The sequence below is a fragment of the Protopterus annectens genome, chromosome 12.part0 (genome assembly GCF_019279795.1).
Source record: "Protopterus annectens isolate FY-2018-M chromosome 12.part0, PAN1.0, whole genome shotgun sequence".
Classification (NCBI taxonomy): Eukaryota; Metazoa; Chordata; order Ceratodontiformes; family Protopteridae; genus Protopterus; species Protopterus annectens.
The window spans coordinates 934,629,755-934,647,284 of record NC_056746.1 but is presented as its reverse complement, the minus strand read 5'-3'; the positions used below and the strand labels follow the sequence as shown (position 1 = coordinate 934,647,284).

Below are 17,530 nucleotides of genomic sequence, written 5' to 3'. Positions count from 1 at the left end.
TGCTGCTCTATCTACTATGTATTTGTACTTTTTCTAGAGCTTTTCTCCCTAGGACTCCATTGAAAATGGGCTCATGTGGCCAAATGGACTATCCTGGAAAACAAACTGCAAATAAAATAAATAAAATAATAAATAAAATATTCATTAGTAACAGTTATACATTTAAAAGTCATATTAATAGTAACAAATGCATAACTGTTTCTACTGAACATGACTTATAAATGGAGATCTTGCATACCATGATTATGGCTCCTCAAAACTATTGGATAAGAATTGCTGCAGCTCTGTGTTGGATCATATGTGCTGTAAGTTCTGAACCCATTTTTTCAGTGTTTTCTTTATACGCATTGATTGAAACCTGTATACTGTGTCGTTTAACAGCTATGCAACAAGTAGGTGTCCTAAGAATGACATGTTAAGATGTGGGGAATAACGCAAAGAAGGATGGACCTGTTTTACAGTAATGATATCAAACATTAGACAGGTATATCTGGTGTAAGATTAGTATAAATTCTTCTTCTTTTTATGGTAAATAGTGAATGTTCAAAGAGGGGATATTTTAAATTTAACCAAAATAAGCAGGAGTGAGTAATATTATTACTTACAGCAGGAGAGATAATTACGGCCAAATTAAAGATGCTTAGTTGGAGGTGAAATGACTGCATTTTATGACAAAAGAATAAGGAACATTGGTATTGGTTACTTGAACTCGGTAGTTCTTCATATTCTATTTATATCTTGTTCTGATAACTACAAAAGGTCTTGATAAGAGCTAGAGGGTATTCTATATATATATATATATATATATATATATATATAGTATGCTAGGATATGGTATGGGACTTTGTCTATGGTGGTTTTCACATGGATAAAGTCCAGGCCATTGTCTTGCTTAATCAGCCTAGAGTTATACTTGTTTTTATTAATTGAGACTCCTCCACCTTATGTCCCTCTCTGTGCAGCTGATATTCTAAATATGTGGAAAGCACTGAAGCCTTGCACTGACAGAGTACTTCCTGCAGATTGAAACCATGTCTCAGTAATGGCACAGATGTCAATATTCTCTAGACTGAAGGGAGCTTGTAGGGTATGGATTTTCTTGTTTAAGCTCCTAGCATTGAGCAGTAGCACGTTTATGTCTCTTTAGGTTTTATTTGCTATGTCAGTAGGTTTGTCAATTTGACTTTTCCTAAAAATGGTTCTAAAGGGGTAGATAACGTTTTAGCCAATATTTGGCAGCCTACAAGAACAGGTGCAGACCATCCTTTGCAAAGTAACATGATCTGTTATCCATGTCCTCCCATGCTGATGATCTGTTATCCATGTCCTCCCATGCTGATGATCTGTTATCCATGTCCTCCCATGCTGATGATCTGTTATCCATGTCCTCCCATGCTGATGGTCTGTTATCCCTGTCCTCCCATGCTGATGATCTGTTATCCATGTCCTCCCATGCTGATGATCTGTTATCCATGTCCTCCCATGCTGATGGTCTGTTATCCATGTCCTCCCATGCTGATGATCTGTTATCCATGTCCTCCCATGCTGATGATCTGTTATCCATGTCCTCCCATGCTGATAAATATTGAATCCCCTGGAAAGACACCAGAAACTAAACCAATTATTGAAATCATTCATCTTTTGTTCGTACTTTGGCATTATCCTTGGTGAAGGTAGAATGCTGTTCAATGCAAGTCACATACCTGCCTAAGACACATATTCAGAGACAACATTTCTCTTCATATAGTCCAAGGAAGTACGTCTCAGGTCATTAACACCCACATGGACTATGACAGAATCATACTGGCACCTGTGATGTAGTGACTTGAGCATTTGTGAAACTTGGTGGATCTTGGCTCCAGATAAGCAGCTGCCTGTTATCTTTTCCTTGTTTAGCCTGGTGACCGGGGCACCTGTGTGTCATACAGTGGAGTCCCCTATGACAAGAGTCCTGAGTAATGTGTTTGCTTGCCTTATGGGCTTTGCTGTTGGGGTTTCACTGGTTTTAGGTGTATGTGTGGTGTTTGACACTTTTATTGAGTGCTTTAGAGATTGCTAAGGATAGGCATTGCTGTTTATTGGCTTAGGAGGTCTTTGATGTTTGGGAAGATTGCTTTTTAGTGTCTTAGCATATGGTTGTCTATGTGTTTAGTGGATGTAGTGTGTGTGTTCTTCACAACCTTGTTTTTTTGCCTCCAGTGAAATTGTGTATGTGCGTCTCTAGCATACTGTGTTTGTTTCTTTAAGGATTAAATGTTTGTCTATGAACATGAGACAACTGCTACATTGTCTCAGGATGCCCATTTCTGTCTGGCTATGGAGACATTTGTAAATTGCATATCCATGTTGTCCAGACCTGTATTTGGGTGGGCTACTATAAGTCATGGACTGGGCTATAGAGATTTCTCCTTGTGTGGCTCTGGGCTTTGGCACTAGAGTAGGTTAGAGTGTGCTAAAGTTTGATAGTAGTGCTATTTAATATGCGAACTAACCGCATTTTAGCCAAGGCCTGGGGAGAAAAGCTCTGAAGTATTACAACACATTTAAGAACAATAATTTTACAGTTTTTAAAAATAATAAAAAAAAACACAGTTTAAATAATTATCTGTGGTGGCAGGACAGGTAGCTTACATCCTTCTAAGTTGGGAACTGCTGATTGAGGGCTCAGTGTCTGTTATTCTAAAAGTGTATTAGTTCTGGTTTAAGCACTTGGGCTTCAGGCCAGTTATTTTACATTAAGAAGGTTCGTGGTCTGCACTCTTGTGGGAGGAGAGGCTGGACTCTGCCCTTCTGAGCTGGGAATTTCTGGTTAAAGGCTTATAGTGCCTGCATATTTGAACTGTTTCTTACTGAAATTGGTACACCTTGTTTGCTGTAGCATAGACTAGATCCAGGCCTGCTGAATCTAGCTTTGTTTGTATGCTTGTTGTTTGTTTGCTTGTTATTTCCTGAAACGCTAATTCCACCTAAATCGGCTTTTCAGCTTCTGTGGATCTCTAGTGATATCTGCATTGCTTACTGTACTTATTTCCTTGTTTCACTTGAAAGAAAGTTACTGTTTGTCATTTTTGCATTTAAGTTACCTGTAACACATTGCATTTAAGTTACCTGGCACTTGCTCACTAAAGCAATTATATAAGTCAGCACTAAAAAATTAAAAGCACTACACCCTCACAAACTCCCCTTGAGTACCTTGTTCCCCATTGGCCCTTTTTTCAATTATAAAGGAATTCCCAATACTATTCTAGCATGTCCATAGGTCAGTTGTCAATCTTCTCTCCGGTCCAGCTGGTGAATCTGGGAATCTTGAGGCAATGTTACAACTGCCTCATGTACACAGACAACCCTCTCCTCCTCCCAACAAATTCCAACACATGTGAGAGATGCAACCATATAGCCAAACTGGAGGCTAAGCTCTTTCAACTAAGTACTGGTGTAACCAGTCAGGAGGAGAAGGAAACCACACTCACTACAATTCCAGTCTCAAACAGACCTACCACGACAGCAAACCAAACACATAAACACACAAAAACATACTTGGAGGCTTTAAATAAAAATCTGCCTAAGCAGCAGAGACCTCCAAAGCAAACACCCAAGCAACCGCTACCCCAAAACAAAACACGTGCAACACATAGCTCACAAAGCCAGTGTGCTGAACAGTCACAGCCCTTAAGGCTAAACAACACACCTGATACACTTGTAATAGGTGACTCTATCGTCAGGCACACTGATGTCCCGCTCACCAGGCTGAACAAGGAGAAGGTCATGGTGATCTGCCTGTCGGGCGCTAGGATCCGCCACATAACACAAGTACTCAGGTCACTCCAAGGCAAGTACAAATATGACTCAGTCATTGTCCATGCTGGTGTGAATGACCTGAGACGTACCTCCCTGGACTACATGAAAAGAGACATAGTTGAGCTCTCAACTGATCCAAGCTGCACTTAAGTAAGGCTAGGGAGGAACTCTCCTTCATATGAATGGGGAGCCTGTTCTAGAGAATGGGATTTCTCTGAGAAACATATCTATATCTCCAACATGTCCTATTTATGTCGCAAGCACAATTTTGGTCTTTTAATCTAATGGTTCTGATGCTGTTTATTTTGTGGATGTGCAAAAGATTCATTAAAACAAGGTCCAGGGATGTCTTGTATGCCAGCCAAAAATCACCTCTCAGAAGTCTGTATGATACCCATTGAAGAAACAGGGCTTTGAGGTGAACAGCAAAAGATACTGTGTTTAATCCCTGTATTCTTTTTGTAAGGAACCTTTGTGGACATTCAAGTTGCTGCATATGTCTTGTCAGGCAAATACAGAAGGGGCATTATATTCTTATGATGTGTCTGATGAGGGCTGAGTATAGTGATATGATGACCACTCTGGACCTAGATGCCATGCCATGTGCATGTTTATAAGTTGAGCAAAATAGCAGAATTTTCTTAATACCTTGGACAGATGTTGGTTGAAGGCTAGTTTACTATCAAAACAAGTTCACAGATCCCCGACTAGTGAATCACTAGTAAATCAACTTTTAAGGGTGTTTTATTGATGATGTTGTTACTTAGGGAGGCAGACATCCTAAAAGGTATTATAATGCTTTTCTTGGTATGAGTTCTAAGCCATGGTTTTGCCACCAAGTGTTTGTCTGTATTAGACCTTTCTGAAGAGTGTTTTCATCTTGGGGGTATTCAATAAGTGCTCCCAGTTTGCGATCATATGTGAACCTGATTAACTAGAGGACTTTGACATTGGCTTTGACATCAATGAAGTAGTTGCCAAAGAGGAGTGGTCCTAGTACAGAGTTTTGGGGGACTCCAGTGGTGACTGACACATTTTTGGAGGTCCTGGGTCCTATCAGTGAGCCAGCTACCTATCAAGTGTGTTATAAAGGGGTTTATATCTAGTTCTGTGAATATGTGACAATGCCTGAGTGGGTTATTGTATCAAATGCTTAAGCCAGGTCTAGGTGGGCAGTCCGCACCATTTTCCCCTCATCCATTGCCTTCGTGACCTTTTCAAGGAAGTCCACCAGATTCAAAAAGCATGACCTTCCTTTGTCAAAGCCAAACTGGGATTGAGCCAGTGTCTGGAGATCTCTTATATCCTTGTTAATAATTTCCATGATAATTCTTTTCATGGTTTTTCAAATAAGACTAGTCAGACTAATGGGTCTGTAGTTTCCAAGATTTGTTGAAGGCCCTCCCTTATGACAGGGGGATGAGTGTTGCAGTCCTCCATTCATGTGCTACCAAGCCTGTTTTAAGACTATACTTAAATAATGACTCCAGTGGTCCTGATAAGTTATATTTTAGGCTATTCCTGAGTCACCCTGGAATGTTTACTAGGGCTCACTGAGGCTGTGTTCTTGGCTTTAGTAACCAGTGCATGCTCCTTAGTTATAGTTGGAGGTGTTATGTATGAGGAGATTTTTGGGGGGATGTTTTGGGGTGTGAGGGGCTACAGTTAGAACTGAATTTGTTCATTAATAGGTTTGCTGTTTTGCCAAGCTCTGTGAATGTGGCCAGCACATTGATGTGTGCTGCCCTTGAAGTTTCTGACATAGCTGTAGAAGGCCTTATGGTTATCTTTCACCTGGTAGTCTATCATAACCTCAAAGTTGGCTTTGCTTGACCTATTACCCCTCTTAGTTACCTATTTACTTTGATGCAAGAGCTTTTATTTTTATGGGAATTACCCTTTCTGATTTTTGTCATATTTTTTTTTCATTTTGTTGTACATTCTGTTTAATTTGGGATGCCACCATGGCAATTTGTTTCTGAGACTAGTTCTGTGCTAACCTTTGGTAGGTACAGCAGCCTGTATGCAGCCATTGACATGGTTGTACAGAGTTTCTGAAAGCAATTCAGCATAGGCTGGTGTGTTCTTGTGGTTTGGAGGGACAGTGAATTTTGACAAACCGTCACATAATAACAGGTAATTTTCCTTGGAATAGTTCCTAACTGTTACTGCTTTTTTCTGGAATTATGGAGTTGATTTCGATTTCGATGGAGACAGCTTTACGGGCGGACCTTACCAGTGAGGACTAGACATTGGGGAGTGCAGCATTTTCCCATGTTTGTGAGCGCGAAGTCCAGTATATTGGAGCCTCTAGTGGGCATATTCACTATTTGGTCAAGGGTGTTTGTATTTATGAAGTCCAGAAATCTCTGTGCCTGTATATTTGAGGCCATGTAGGATACAGTCTATAGAGGGGTAATTAAAGTTTCCCATGAGTAGGTTGTTAGGTTAGATTTTAAGTGTCTCCAGTAGGTCCAAGTTTGCATTGTGAGCTTCTTGGGACAGGGAGGGTGACCTCTATCTGGCTAGGACATGCTTGTTAGTGATGTATATTGAGATACCTCCTCCTTTAAAACTTATCTGAGCCGCTACTGGTCTGAAAGTGTGGAAGACACTGAAACCTTGCACTGCTGGGGTACTCTCAGCCTTTTTAAACCATGCCACAGTAACTGCACAGATGTCTATATTCTCAAGTGTGAAGAGGGCTTGGAGGGCATGTAGTTTTTTATTTAGGCTCCTAACATTGAACAGTAACACCCTGAGGATATGTTGAATTGATTTTGCTATGTTGATAGGTTTTGGCATTTTGGCATTGCCTAAAAAGCCACTATGGGGCTTATTAGCCAGTATTCAAAAGCTTAGAGGGGAAAGGTGCAGACTATCCTTGGCAAAGCAATATGTCCTCCCAAGCTGACAACTACTGAATCCCCTTAGAATGACAACAGAATTTTTTTTTCTCATATTGTGGCTTCATCCTTGGCAAAGGCAATATGTTGCTTGATGCTAGGGTCATACCAGCCTGAGACAAATAGTCTGAAAGCTCCATAATGTCTCTCTTTATATAGTCCAGGGAGGTACATCTCAGGCCATTTACACCTATATGGACTATGATGGAATTGTACTGGTATCTGTGGCACAATGACCTGAGTGTGTACACAATTTAGCAGATCCTAGCTCCAGATAAGCAACTAGCAGTTATCTTTTCTTTGTTCAGCCTGGTTAGAGGAACATCAGTATATCTTAATATGGAGCCCCCTATGGTGAGAGTCCTGGGAAGTGTGTTTGCATGACTTAGGGGCTTAATGCTGGGGGCTCCACTGAGAGTGATAGTATGTGTGGTGCTAGATGCTACTCTTTCTGAGTGCCTTGGGCTTGCTGAAGCACGGGTCTGACAATGGATGGTTTAGGAGATCCTTGTTGTTTAGGAAGATTGCTTTTAAGTGCCTCAGCATATGTTAGTCTATGCATGTGTTGTGTGCTATATGAGATGGGTGTTGTGTATGTGGTTTTGACAACCTGATGTACACTTGTATGTGAGAGTTTAGCCTCTAGTGTCATTGTATAAGTACACCTCTCACATACTATGTTTGCTTCTTTAAGGATTAAGCGGTTGCTACATTGTCTCAGGATGCTCATATGCACTAAGCAGTCTACAGATAAGTTAGGAAATTGTATAGCACACTGCCCAGTACTTTTGATTTGTGAGGTGTATTGAGGTTAGAAGGCTATTAGGGGTGCATTGTGCAGACCAATAACAGTGCTTTACTGGGGCAGACTATGCTAAACCGTACTAAAGTCTACTAATTTTAATGTTTACACAATACTGAATTCAACTAAATCTGTAGGTATTGCCACTCAAGGCCCAACTAGCTGCTCTAAGCTTGTCAGCGCACAAGGTAGTTAAACTATATTGCTGCTTTACAGGTTACAGTTTTGTGGACTATTCTAACAGGAAAATTTGCTTTCTAGGTGTTTGCTACTGTACAGGACACTGCTAACACACACAAAAGTGCAAAATTGATGGCAGCACAGGAAAAACATATAACTAAATAATGCGCCCTCTGGCCAATAACAATGACTACACTATGAATCCTTTTGTGTATTTCCCAACTCAGATAAACCAGGCAAACACCTCCTGCCACAAGCTGAATAAACCTATTCCTCTTAATGTAAAAACACAGTAGAAGAGACCCACAAGTGCAATGCTAATACAAACCACTTAAACAACTAGATGAGCATCCCTTGTTGTAGGGAATTTCAGTGCAGTCTTACAGCTGTAGCAGTGACAGGAAAGGCAATGTGTTTACAAAAATTCAGTGAAATGCACACATAAAAGCAAAAAACAGTAGCGATCAATCAAAAAAACGTATGTACAATTTGGCAATCAAAGGTACTTAAGTTTGCCTGGATGGCAGTGGTTTCACATAAAACACTTCTGGAATGCATGTTAGGACTCCAAGCTTTGCTGAGCTCCAGGAGAATGAGCAGCAGATGTTGTGTAGAAAAGGAGGTTTCCGAGCAGCACTGGTTTGTTGAGTGGGCACTCAACGGGTGAGAAGAGTACATAAATAGCTTCTACAACAGTCAACAGCAATGAAAGAGGGGAGGGAGGAGCTTTGGAAACCAGATTATCATAAGGGATAGATGGGTTAATTCAAGCACCAAAAGGGAAATTGTCTAGGCTTAAAATAGCCAACAAGGGCAGCTATCTTCATACTTATCAATGATGCTATGAACAAGAGACTAGATGGGATATACCCAACTATAGAGTCTAGCTGTGTGCTACTGTGATGCCCGTGCACTGGCCCAGCAATCAAGGAGCCTCAATCCTCACCACTAACACCAGTGAGGGGAGTCCATGTAGGGAAAGGATAAAAAGTATGCACCCAGTAAAGTACAATTTCCCTTAAGAGCACAAAGAGATCACAGTCAGTCTGGGGATGGTTTCTCCCTTTCTCTCCAGGTCCCCAGTAAGACTCCCCACTGGCACAGCTATAGGGTCCAGAGCTCAGCCTAGTGGGCAAGTTAAATCCTCCAGCACCCTCTCTGTCCAACCAGTGCTTTGTGTCCCTGCCAAGTAGCTAACACACACACACACACACACACACACACACACACACACACACACACACACACACACACACACACACACACACACACACACACACTTTGAGATAAGAGTTATATACAACCACACAGACACTGCTGGGGAAGGCTGGAACAGGTTCTCCAGCTGTGCCTCTTTTACCCAGACTACACGGTAGTACCACTTACCACCACCCACTAATATTTATCAACTACCAAAAGGCACTTATGAAAGGGTGTCCAAATATACTGTGCAATATTAGTATCTAAATTGTAAGTGCAACTGAACAGTCAAGGCTTATTGGAGTAGCTTGGCTAGTATCACTATATACATGCAATGTACTCTAGAGCTTAAATTATCTTTACACAAAATAACTACATTTGAAAGGTTCAAAAATATTTAATAATAAATAATAAAAACACAAGACAATACTTCTTACTACACAGTACTAGTCAAGAGTTCAGAGATTACAGAGAAATACTTAAAATAACACAGTAGAAAAGTTCTGACATCAATACAGAAAAAAAAAACTAATCTAATCTTCCTAGTTCCTAGCTGTATCTAAGAGAAAACATGGTTCTAAAATAAACTTACATATAGATTAAGACAGTGCTGGTGAGTTGGATGTTCTCAAGGCAAATGCTCAAATGCTGTCATTCTTTCTGTCCTAAAATTGATAACACAGTACCACTGACTCATTTCAGATTATATCATTTCTTTTTGGCTCTCAGGCTAACAGAAACTCGGAGACTAATAGCCCTTTTGATCTTGCAGCTGGTCAAGGAGCCAGAGCAATAAAAGAAATGATACATGTAAATTTTAGCCATTAACTTTGACATTGACTTATCAGCTTTCTTACAGCAGAGTGCACTGTTGTTACATTTTTGAAGTTCAACATTTAGCAAAGAGAACAAGCACGTGGCTTACATTAATATTTACAAATTACAGAATTATCTACAAAATTCTATCTGGCTAGGCTGGCAGCCTTCACCTATCTTCACACCCCCCTTCCTGAGAACTCAAGCTAATTTTTCAAGACCCTTGAGAAACAATGTATGAGAGGGTTAGGTTTATCTGAGTATACCTTACCCCATTCCCTGTCTTGAGACCCCATCTGCATTGGCATTGCTAATTTCACTGCAGTGCTGCACTGATATATCATATACTTGCCACCCTAGGCTCTATCTTAGCAACTTGCCATTTTGCTGGCTGGCTCTGCTTAACCATGTTAGGGGATTGTGATCTGTCCCTACAGTGAATTTTCTTCCATACAGATAAGGCTGAAGTTTCTGCAGTGCGCACACTATGGCTAGACATTCCTTTTCTACAGCTGCATAGCATTCCTCCCTGGGTTGGAACCTATGACTGAGATAAACCACTGGGTGCTCTTCTCCCTCTGAAGAAATCTGGCTAAGTACAGCCCCCACCCCATGATTTGTCTTTGCTGTAATCTGGACTGGTTAACACAGGGGGTCCTCCCAAAGCTTCCTTAAGCTTCTGGAATGCCTGCTCACATGCTGATGCCCACACTATCTTATCTGGCCTATTCTTCCTTGTCAGGTGTGTGAGGGGAGCAGCTATGGTACTATAACTGGGAGCAAACTATCTGTAGTACCCTGCTGTCCCTAAGAATGCCCTCAGCTGCTTTTTGGTAACAGGTACAGGCCATGCCTAAATGGTTTCCACTTTGTCAGGTTCTGGCCTGATCTTACCACTTCCCACTCTATGTCCCAGGTAGAAGACCTCTGCCATACCCACCTGACATTTGCTCAGCTTAATGGTTAACCCTACCCTCTGTAGTCTGCCCAGTACCTCCCTGACATGTTGAAGGTGCTCTTGCAAGGAATCGCTGTAGATAGCAATATTATCTAGATAAGCAAAGGCAAACCCTCCTGCTCCTGCTAGGATATGATCTACCAGTGTCTGGAAAGTTGCTGGGGCATTTTTCATCCCAAAGGGCATCTTTGTGAACTCATACAAGCCAAAAGGATTTACAAAGGCTGATTTCTCTTTAGCACTGGGTGTCAAGGGCACCTGCCAGTAACCCTTGTTAAGATCAATGGTTGTAAGATACTTAGCCCCACCCAGCTGCTCTACGGCCTCATCTGTCCTAGGCATGAGGTAAGCATCCGACTCTGTGTGACTATTTAATTTCCTGTAGTCCACACATAACCTGGTGCTGCCATCCTTCTTTGGCACCAGCACCACTGGAGAGGCCCAGGGACTGTTGGATGCTTGAATTACCCCTAGTTCCAACATTTCTTGTATCTCCTCCCTCAGGCACCCTATAAAGGGCCTTCATAATAGGCGTTTGGGTTCCTGTATCCACCTGGTGCTTCACCAGGTGGGTGCACCCTGGTTCCCAGTGAACATGTCCCCAAACTTCTGTAACACTGCTCAGATTTCTAAAACCTGGGTAGGCGATAGCTGCTGGGACATTGCTACCCCTTCCACTGAGGTGTCAATCCGAGCCTGACTAAGGAGATCAGTCATCAGATCTCCCTCAGACTCCTCCTGCAACCCACTACAAATACTCAACACAAGGGCCTCCCTATCATGGTAAGGTTTCATCATGTTAACATGGTACAATTTGTGCCCCTGCCTCCTGCCTAGCAGTTCTACCATGTAGTTAACATCACTTACCTTTCTTACCACCTTGTAGGGTCCCACCCAAGCTGCTTGCAGCTTGTTGTGTCTGACAGGAATGAGAACCATTACTTGCTGCCCTACAGCATATTCTCTAGCTCGAGTATTCCTGTCATACCATACCTTTTTCTGTTGTTGGGCTTCTGCCAGGTTCTCCTGAACCAAGCCCATGAGCTTCCTGAGCCTTGTCCTGAGGTTTAGGACATATGCCACAACAGACTCCTTGTGAGATTCACACTCATGTTCTCACTCATCACGAATTAAATCTAGAGGTCCCCTCACCCTTGCCCATACCGCAACTCAAAGGGCGAAAAACCTGTGGATTCCTGGGGAACCTCTCTGTAAGTAAACAACAGACGAGCCAAATATTTGTCCCACTCCCTCTTAAACTGGTCTGCAAATGCCCATAGCATAGAACTGATTGTAGAGTTTAACCTCTCAACAAGACCATTGGTTTGGGGATGGTAGGGGGTGGTCTTCAGGTGCTTCACCCCACAGTGCTTCCACAGACAAGCTAGCAGGTTTGACATGAAACTGGCACTTCTGTCAGTCAGTATTTATTTTGGAAACCTACCCTGCTGAAAATCTCTAACAAAGCATTTGCCACCTTTTCTGCCTCAATGGAGGACAGAGCCACTGCCTCAGGGTATCTTGTAGCATAATCTACTACCCCAGGCTACAAGACCCACATGCTTGTCTCAAAGCCTGACTGTGTTTAACTGCATAAACACATAGTACTGCCTCATCAAAATCCTTCCCTACCAGGGCATCTGCAGGATGGTAGTTCGGTACCCCTGTTGTCTCAAGACAACCTACTACTGGCATTTTGTCTTCCCCACTTACTGGCTCTGTCACATTTTGTTCCCCACCTTGCTTCTGTGGACATCTGTATGCCACATGGCCCGACTGGTTGCATTCAAAACATTTAACCCTAGGGTATTGGACGTGTACCTGGACTAGTGGCTTCCCCTGCTACTGGCAGATTCTGTTGGGGCAATCTGGGCTGCCCACCATGGGTTTCTTTAGACCCATGAGCATTACTGGGGGCCACTTTCCTGTGCAGGGATGCCCTGCTTGCTAGGTACAGGTCTCCCTTCTTCCTCAACTCATCTGAAGTAGCATATTGTCTATCAGTTAACCAGATCCTCATGTCATCAGGCAAAGTGATAAGGACTTGTTCCCTCACCAAAAGGTTTGCCAGCCCTTCAAAAGTGGTGACCTGACATCCACTCACCTACTTATGAAAATAAGTGCTTAGTACAGCAACATATTCACACACACTTTCATCTGCCTTGTGTCTATGCTCACAAAATTTTTTCCTATATGTTTCAGGTGTTAGCTTAAAAAATTCTTACAAGCAGTTCTTAACAGTAGTATAATCAAAACATTCCTGATCAGAAATTTTAGACAACACAGTTACAGCCTTACCATGGAGTAAGGGGGTCAGGAACCATACCCAGGGCCTTTGGTCAACATCATATTGTTTACATACCCTCTCAAACATATGAATGAAACTATTAAAATTATCCCCCTCTTTAGACTGCGGAAGAAATTTACTGACCTTTTGTGCTTCTGGGGTCCAGTTACTCTCTTTCGCATTACCTCCATGACTCTGGTGAAGAGTCAGCATCTCCTTTTTGGGCTGCCTCTGCCACTCCTTTTCCACAGTTTCCATTTCTAATTGCCTGGCTTCCAACACAAGCCTCTCTAGCTCCAGATGGATTTTTAAGTCCTCTGCACAAAAGTTGAGCTGTCCATTTCCTGAGTGTTGTACATCTCCACAGTCAGTCTGATCATCCTCCTGGTTGCTGTTTTCTGATGCACCTATGACCAAAGCTGCAATCATGTCTGCCTTAGTCATTTTTCCATGCACCAGTCCCCTAACCTGGCATCTCTTAGCCAGCTGGCTCCTTGTTAGCTTTCCTTACTCCTCTGCTGACATGTTGCCTGCTCTCCCTGACTAACTAATCTAACAAAAGAAATAAAACAATTGTGATCTGAACTCTGAGTAATCACTGAGTGGCTGATTTAGAGTACAAAAACATCTTCAGTGATCACTGTACATAAGCTACAGGAATTCACTATCCACACCACTACAAACGAATTAGTATTTGCCAACCAAGTAATATGTGGTGTGGATATCCCACCACTGCCAAACAATTAACATGTGATGCCTGTGCACTGGTCCAGCAATCAAGGAGCTTCAATCCTCACCACTAACACCAGTGAGGGGTGTCCATATAGGGAAAGGATAATAAGCACACACACAGAAAATTACAATTTCCCTTAAGAGCACACAGAGATCACAGTCAGTCTAGGGCTGGTTTTTCCCTTTCTCTCCATGTCCCCAGTAAGACTCCCACTATAGGGTTCAGCTCTCAGCCTAGTGGGCAAGCTAAAACCTCCAGCACCCTCTCTGTCCAACCAGTGCATTGAGTCTCTGCCCAAGTAGCTGACGTGCACACACTTTGAGATAAGAGTTATATACGACCATACAGACACTCCTGGGGAAGGCTGGCACAGGTTCTCCAGCTGTGACTCTTGTACCCAGTCTATACAGTAGTACTACTTGCCACCACCCACTAATATTTATGCTACCAAAAGGCCCTTATGAAAGGGTGTCCAATTATACCGTACAATATTATTATCTAAATGTTAAGTGCAACTGAACAGTCAAGGCTTATTGGAGTGGCTTGGCCAGTATCACTATATACGTCCAATGTACTCTAGAGCTTAAATTATCTCTACACAAAATGACCACAGTTGAAAGGTTCAAAAATATTTAATAATAAATAATAAAAACACAAGGCAATACATCTTACCACACAGTGCTAGTCAAGAGTTCAGAGAGCTAAGAGAAATACTTAAAATAATACAGTAGAAAAGCTCTGCTATCAATACAGAAAAAAACTAATCTAATCTTCCTAGTTTCTAGCTATATCTAAGAGAAAACACAGTTCTAAAATAAACTTGCATATAGAGCAAGACATTGCTGGTGAGTTGGATGTTCTCAAGACAAATGCTCAAATGCTCTCATTCTTTCTATCCTTAAATTGATAACACAGTACCACTGATTCATTTCAGATTACATAATTTCTTTCTGGTTCTCAGGCTAACAGAAACGCAGAAGTTAATTGCTCTTTTGATCTTGTAGCTGGTCAGGAAGCCAGAGCAATAAAAGAAATTATACATGTAAATTCTAGCCATTAAGTCTGGCCTCAAAAGAATAGGTAGAATGCCTCCCCTTGGACATCTCGGCTCCGAGTTTTAGATCAAAGAATTTCACAATGCTTGACTTATCAGCTTTCTTATAGCAGAGTGCACTGTTGTTACATTTTTGAATTTCAACATTCAACGTGCTTACATTAATATTTACAAATGACAGAATTATCTACAAAATTCTATCTGGCTAGGCTGGCAGCCTTCACCTATCTTCACAGTAATCAAAAGAAGGAGATGGGTGTAACCAGCATTTGGCAATAGATGTTTACAGCCAACACTGAGGACTAGATAAGTATGACCAAAATACAGACTAGCTATGGTGTATCCTAGAATATTCAGGTGTGACCGGTGAGAGAAGTAAAGTGGCCTGAGCTAGGTCACACAAGATTCTAGTTGGGATTATATGAATACAAGATGAAGCTCTGTACCTTATACAAGGGTGTAGCTAGACATATGCAGTATACTCAAATGTGTACATTTTCCTCTGAGCATCTCTTGAAAATGTCAGCATTCGAAAAACACTGAATGTTTTGAACTGTGTAAACAAATGGTTATAGTACAGAGACATACAAAAATGCTTATGTGAAAGTAAAACACCTCTAAAAATAGCTTTTCATAGGTATAATGTGCCGCTTCCTGTATATATGGAGGGTAGCATTTTGAGGGCTGAGTCATTTTTAAAATGATAGGTGGGAGGTGGGGGCAGCAACACTAGGTTTGAGTACAAAAGGAAGATTTCTGGCTATACCTCTGCTTATAGATGAGTTGTTATTTTATACTCTGCACTTACTATGAATTTTTTGGGTCCTTCCCTCTAGGGTCTCACCACCTGGTGGTGATTTTTCAGATCCTGTGACATCAGCCACTCTGGGTATTGTACAGGTAAGATATGATAGCTAATTTTCTTTTAATATAAATACCTGCTACATGTTCTACTAATGTTATGTCAGTGAAATGCACTTAATGACAACCTCTCAAGTGCAAAATAAGCACAGTCACACATTTCTCCACTGTTTGTTTTTGTCACGTACACAATCAATGCCATGACTTAGCACTTATGGGTTTATAGATTTAGTTCAAGTTCAGGATCTTTGATCATCGAGATGCTTGGAAGCCATTGCTGACTGTATATAGTTCATATTTCCCATATATATATATATATATATATATATATATATATATATATATATATATATATATATATATATATATATATAAAATCAAATTGTTTTTTAAAAGCATTACATCTCCTAGTTTGCCTTAGATATAGTTGGAGTTTATTCAGTATTTTTGAAATAGACTTTTTAACACACCATGTTAACTGTTAAACATTGCATGGTGTTTTGATGATTTAAAAAAAAGCCAGATCATTTTCTTTGACTCCCATATTTCATCAGGAAATACTGATTAAATTAAGCATGACTGCAGAGTTGTGATGTAACGGAAGTTTTGCCTTTACCCCAAAGCTTGTGCAATCTTGACATAAGTACATTTAGAGATATAGAGGTATGGAGATACAAAGAGTTGGATCCAGCAAAATTGCTGTATTAGTTGGTGAAATACAACTTTTTTGATGTCAGTGTAATATTGCTGCTAATATTATTTTCACTGATTAAAGGTTTGTTGTTCCAGCATAGATTCTCACAGATCTATTCTTTTTTCTCAGTGCTAGGATTTAGTTTAAAAAGTAGATAAACAGGGTGGGGGCAGTGGCACAGTTAAAAGCATTGCCACCTCACAGGAAGATGTCCTCAGGTTTGATTTTTGGCAGGGTTGCATTCTTTGCTGAGTATGGAGATTATCCATGCATCCATGTTGGTTTTCTCCAGCCATTTTGATTTCTTCCTTCATAATAAAGGTAAGCAACAGATGAATTAGAATTCTTTAAATTGTCCATACATGTGCATGTAGTGTATGAGTGTGTGAATGTATGCATTCTGTGATAAACCACCCCTCTGTCCAGAACAGGTTTCAGTACCTTCTACCCACTGATCGCTGGGACAGTTGCCAGTGTCTCTGCCACCATGTAAAGGATAAAGCAGGTTATTAGAAAACAGTTGGACAGAAGTAGGTTACCAGATATTTTCAAACTTTTAAAAGTAAAAAAACAAACCACAATCCAAAAAAATGGCCTCGGTTGCAAAGAGATAAAGAAAGATAAAAAATTTCAAATAAGCAACTAAGAAGTGCTTAAATAGGTTCATAGGTTCATAGATTAGTACTAAGTTAACTGCCCTTGTGATCCATTTTAAACCTAGCCAATTATCCCTTGTGAGACTCAAACCCTGCATCTTGTGTTTGCATGGCAAACACTTTAACTATTAGGCCACCCTCCCAAGCGAACTTTAATTTAACAAATAAAAATAAATCAGATACATCCAGTAAATCAAGCGCTTTCGTCTCCAACCATTTGGAGACTTTATCAAGACAGAGCATGCCCCAACTGATAGTAAATTTATAATACAAAGTTAATTACTGAACCAATCAACATCCAGGGTTCATGAATAATTCATGAGCAATGACTATTCCTACAATTTACATCTAATAATGTCAAATAACCACACAAAAAACATTCATCATCCTAAATATTACCCACTATAATACATATAAATACATAACTATAAAATACATTATTAAAATACAATTGAATGTGTGTAAATAAAAATCTAATAAAAACTCAACATTTCCTATATGTTGTACACCTCAAATAACCCCAATATAGTATAATATAAATGAATAAATACATGTATAAATAAACACATAATAGATACAGTATAA

At 40.7% G+C, this 17,530-nt stretch overlaps 1 protein-coding gene across 1 annotated transcript in view; it reads left to right on the top strand.

The window, feature by feature from the left end:
- LOC122816888 (V-type proton ATPase catalytic subunit A) overlaps nt 1-17,530 on the top strand; it is a 449,147-nt gene that overhangs the window by 349,319 nt on the left and 82,298 nt on the right. Inside the window, exon 11 of the mRNA XM_044089962.1 lies at nt 15,571-15,634. Within this exon, the coding sequence (XP_043945897.1) occupies nt 15,571-15,634 (64 nt within the window). The remainder of the gene's footprint in view (nt 1-15,570; nt 15,635-17,530) is intronic.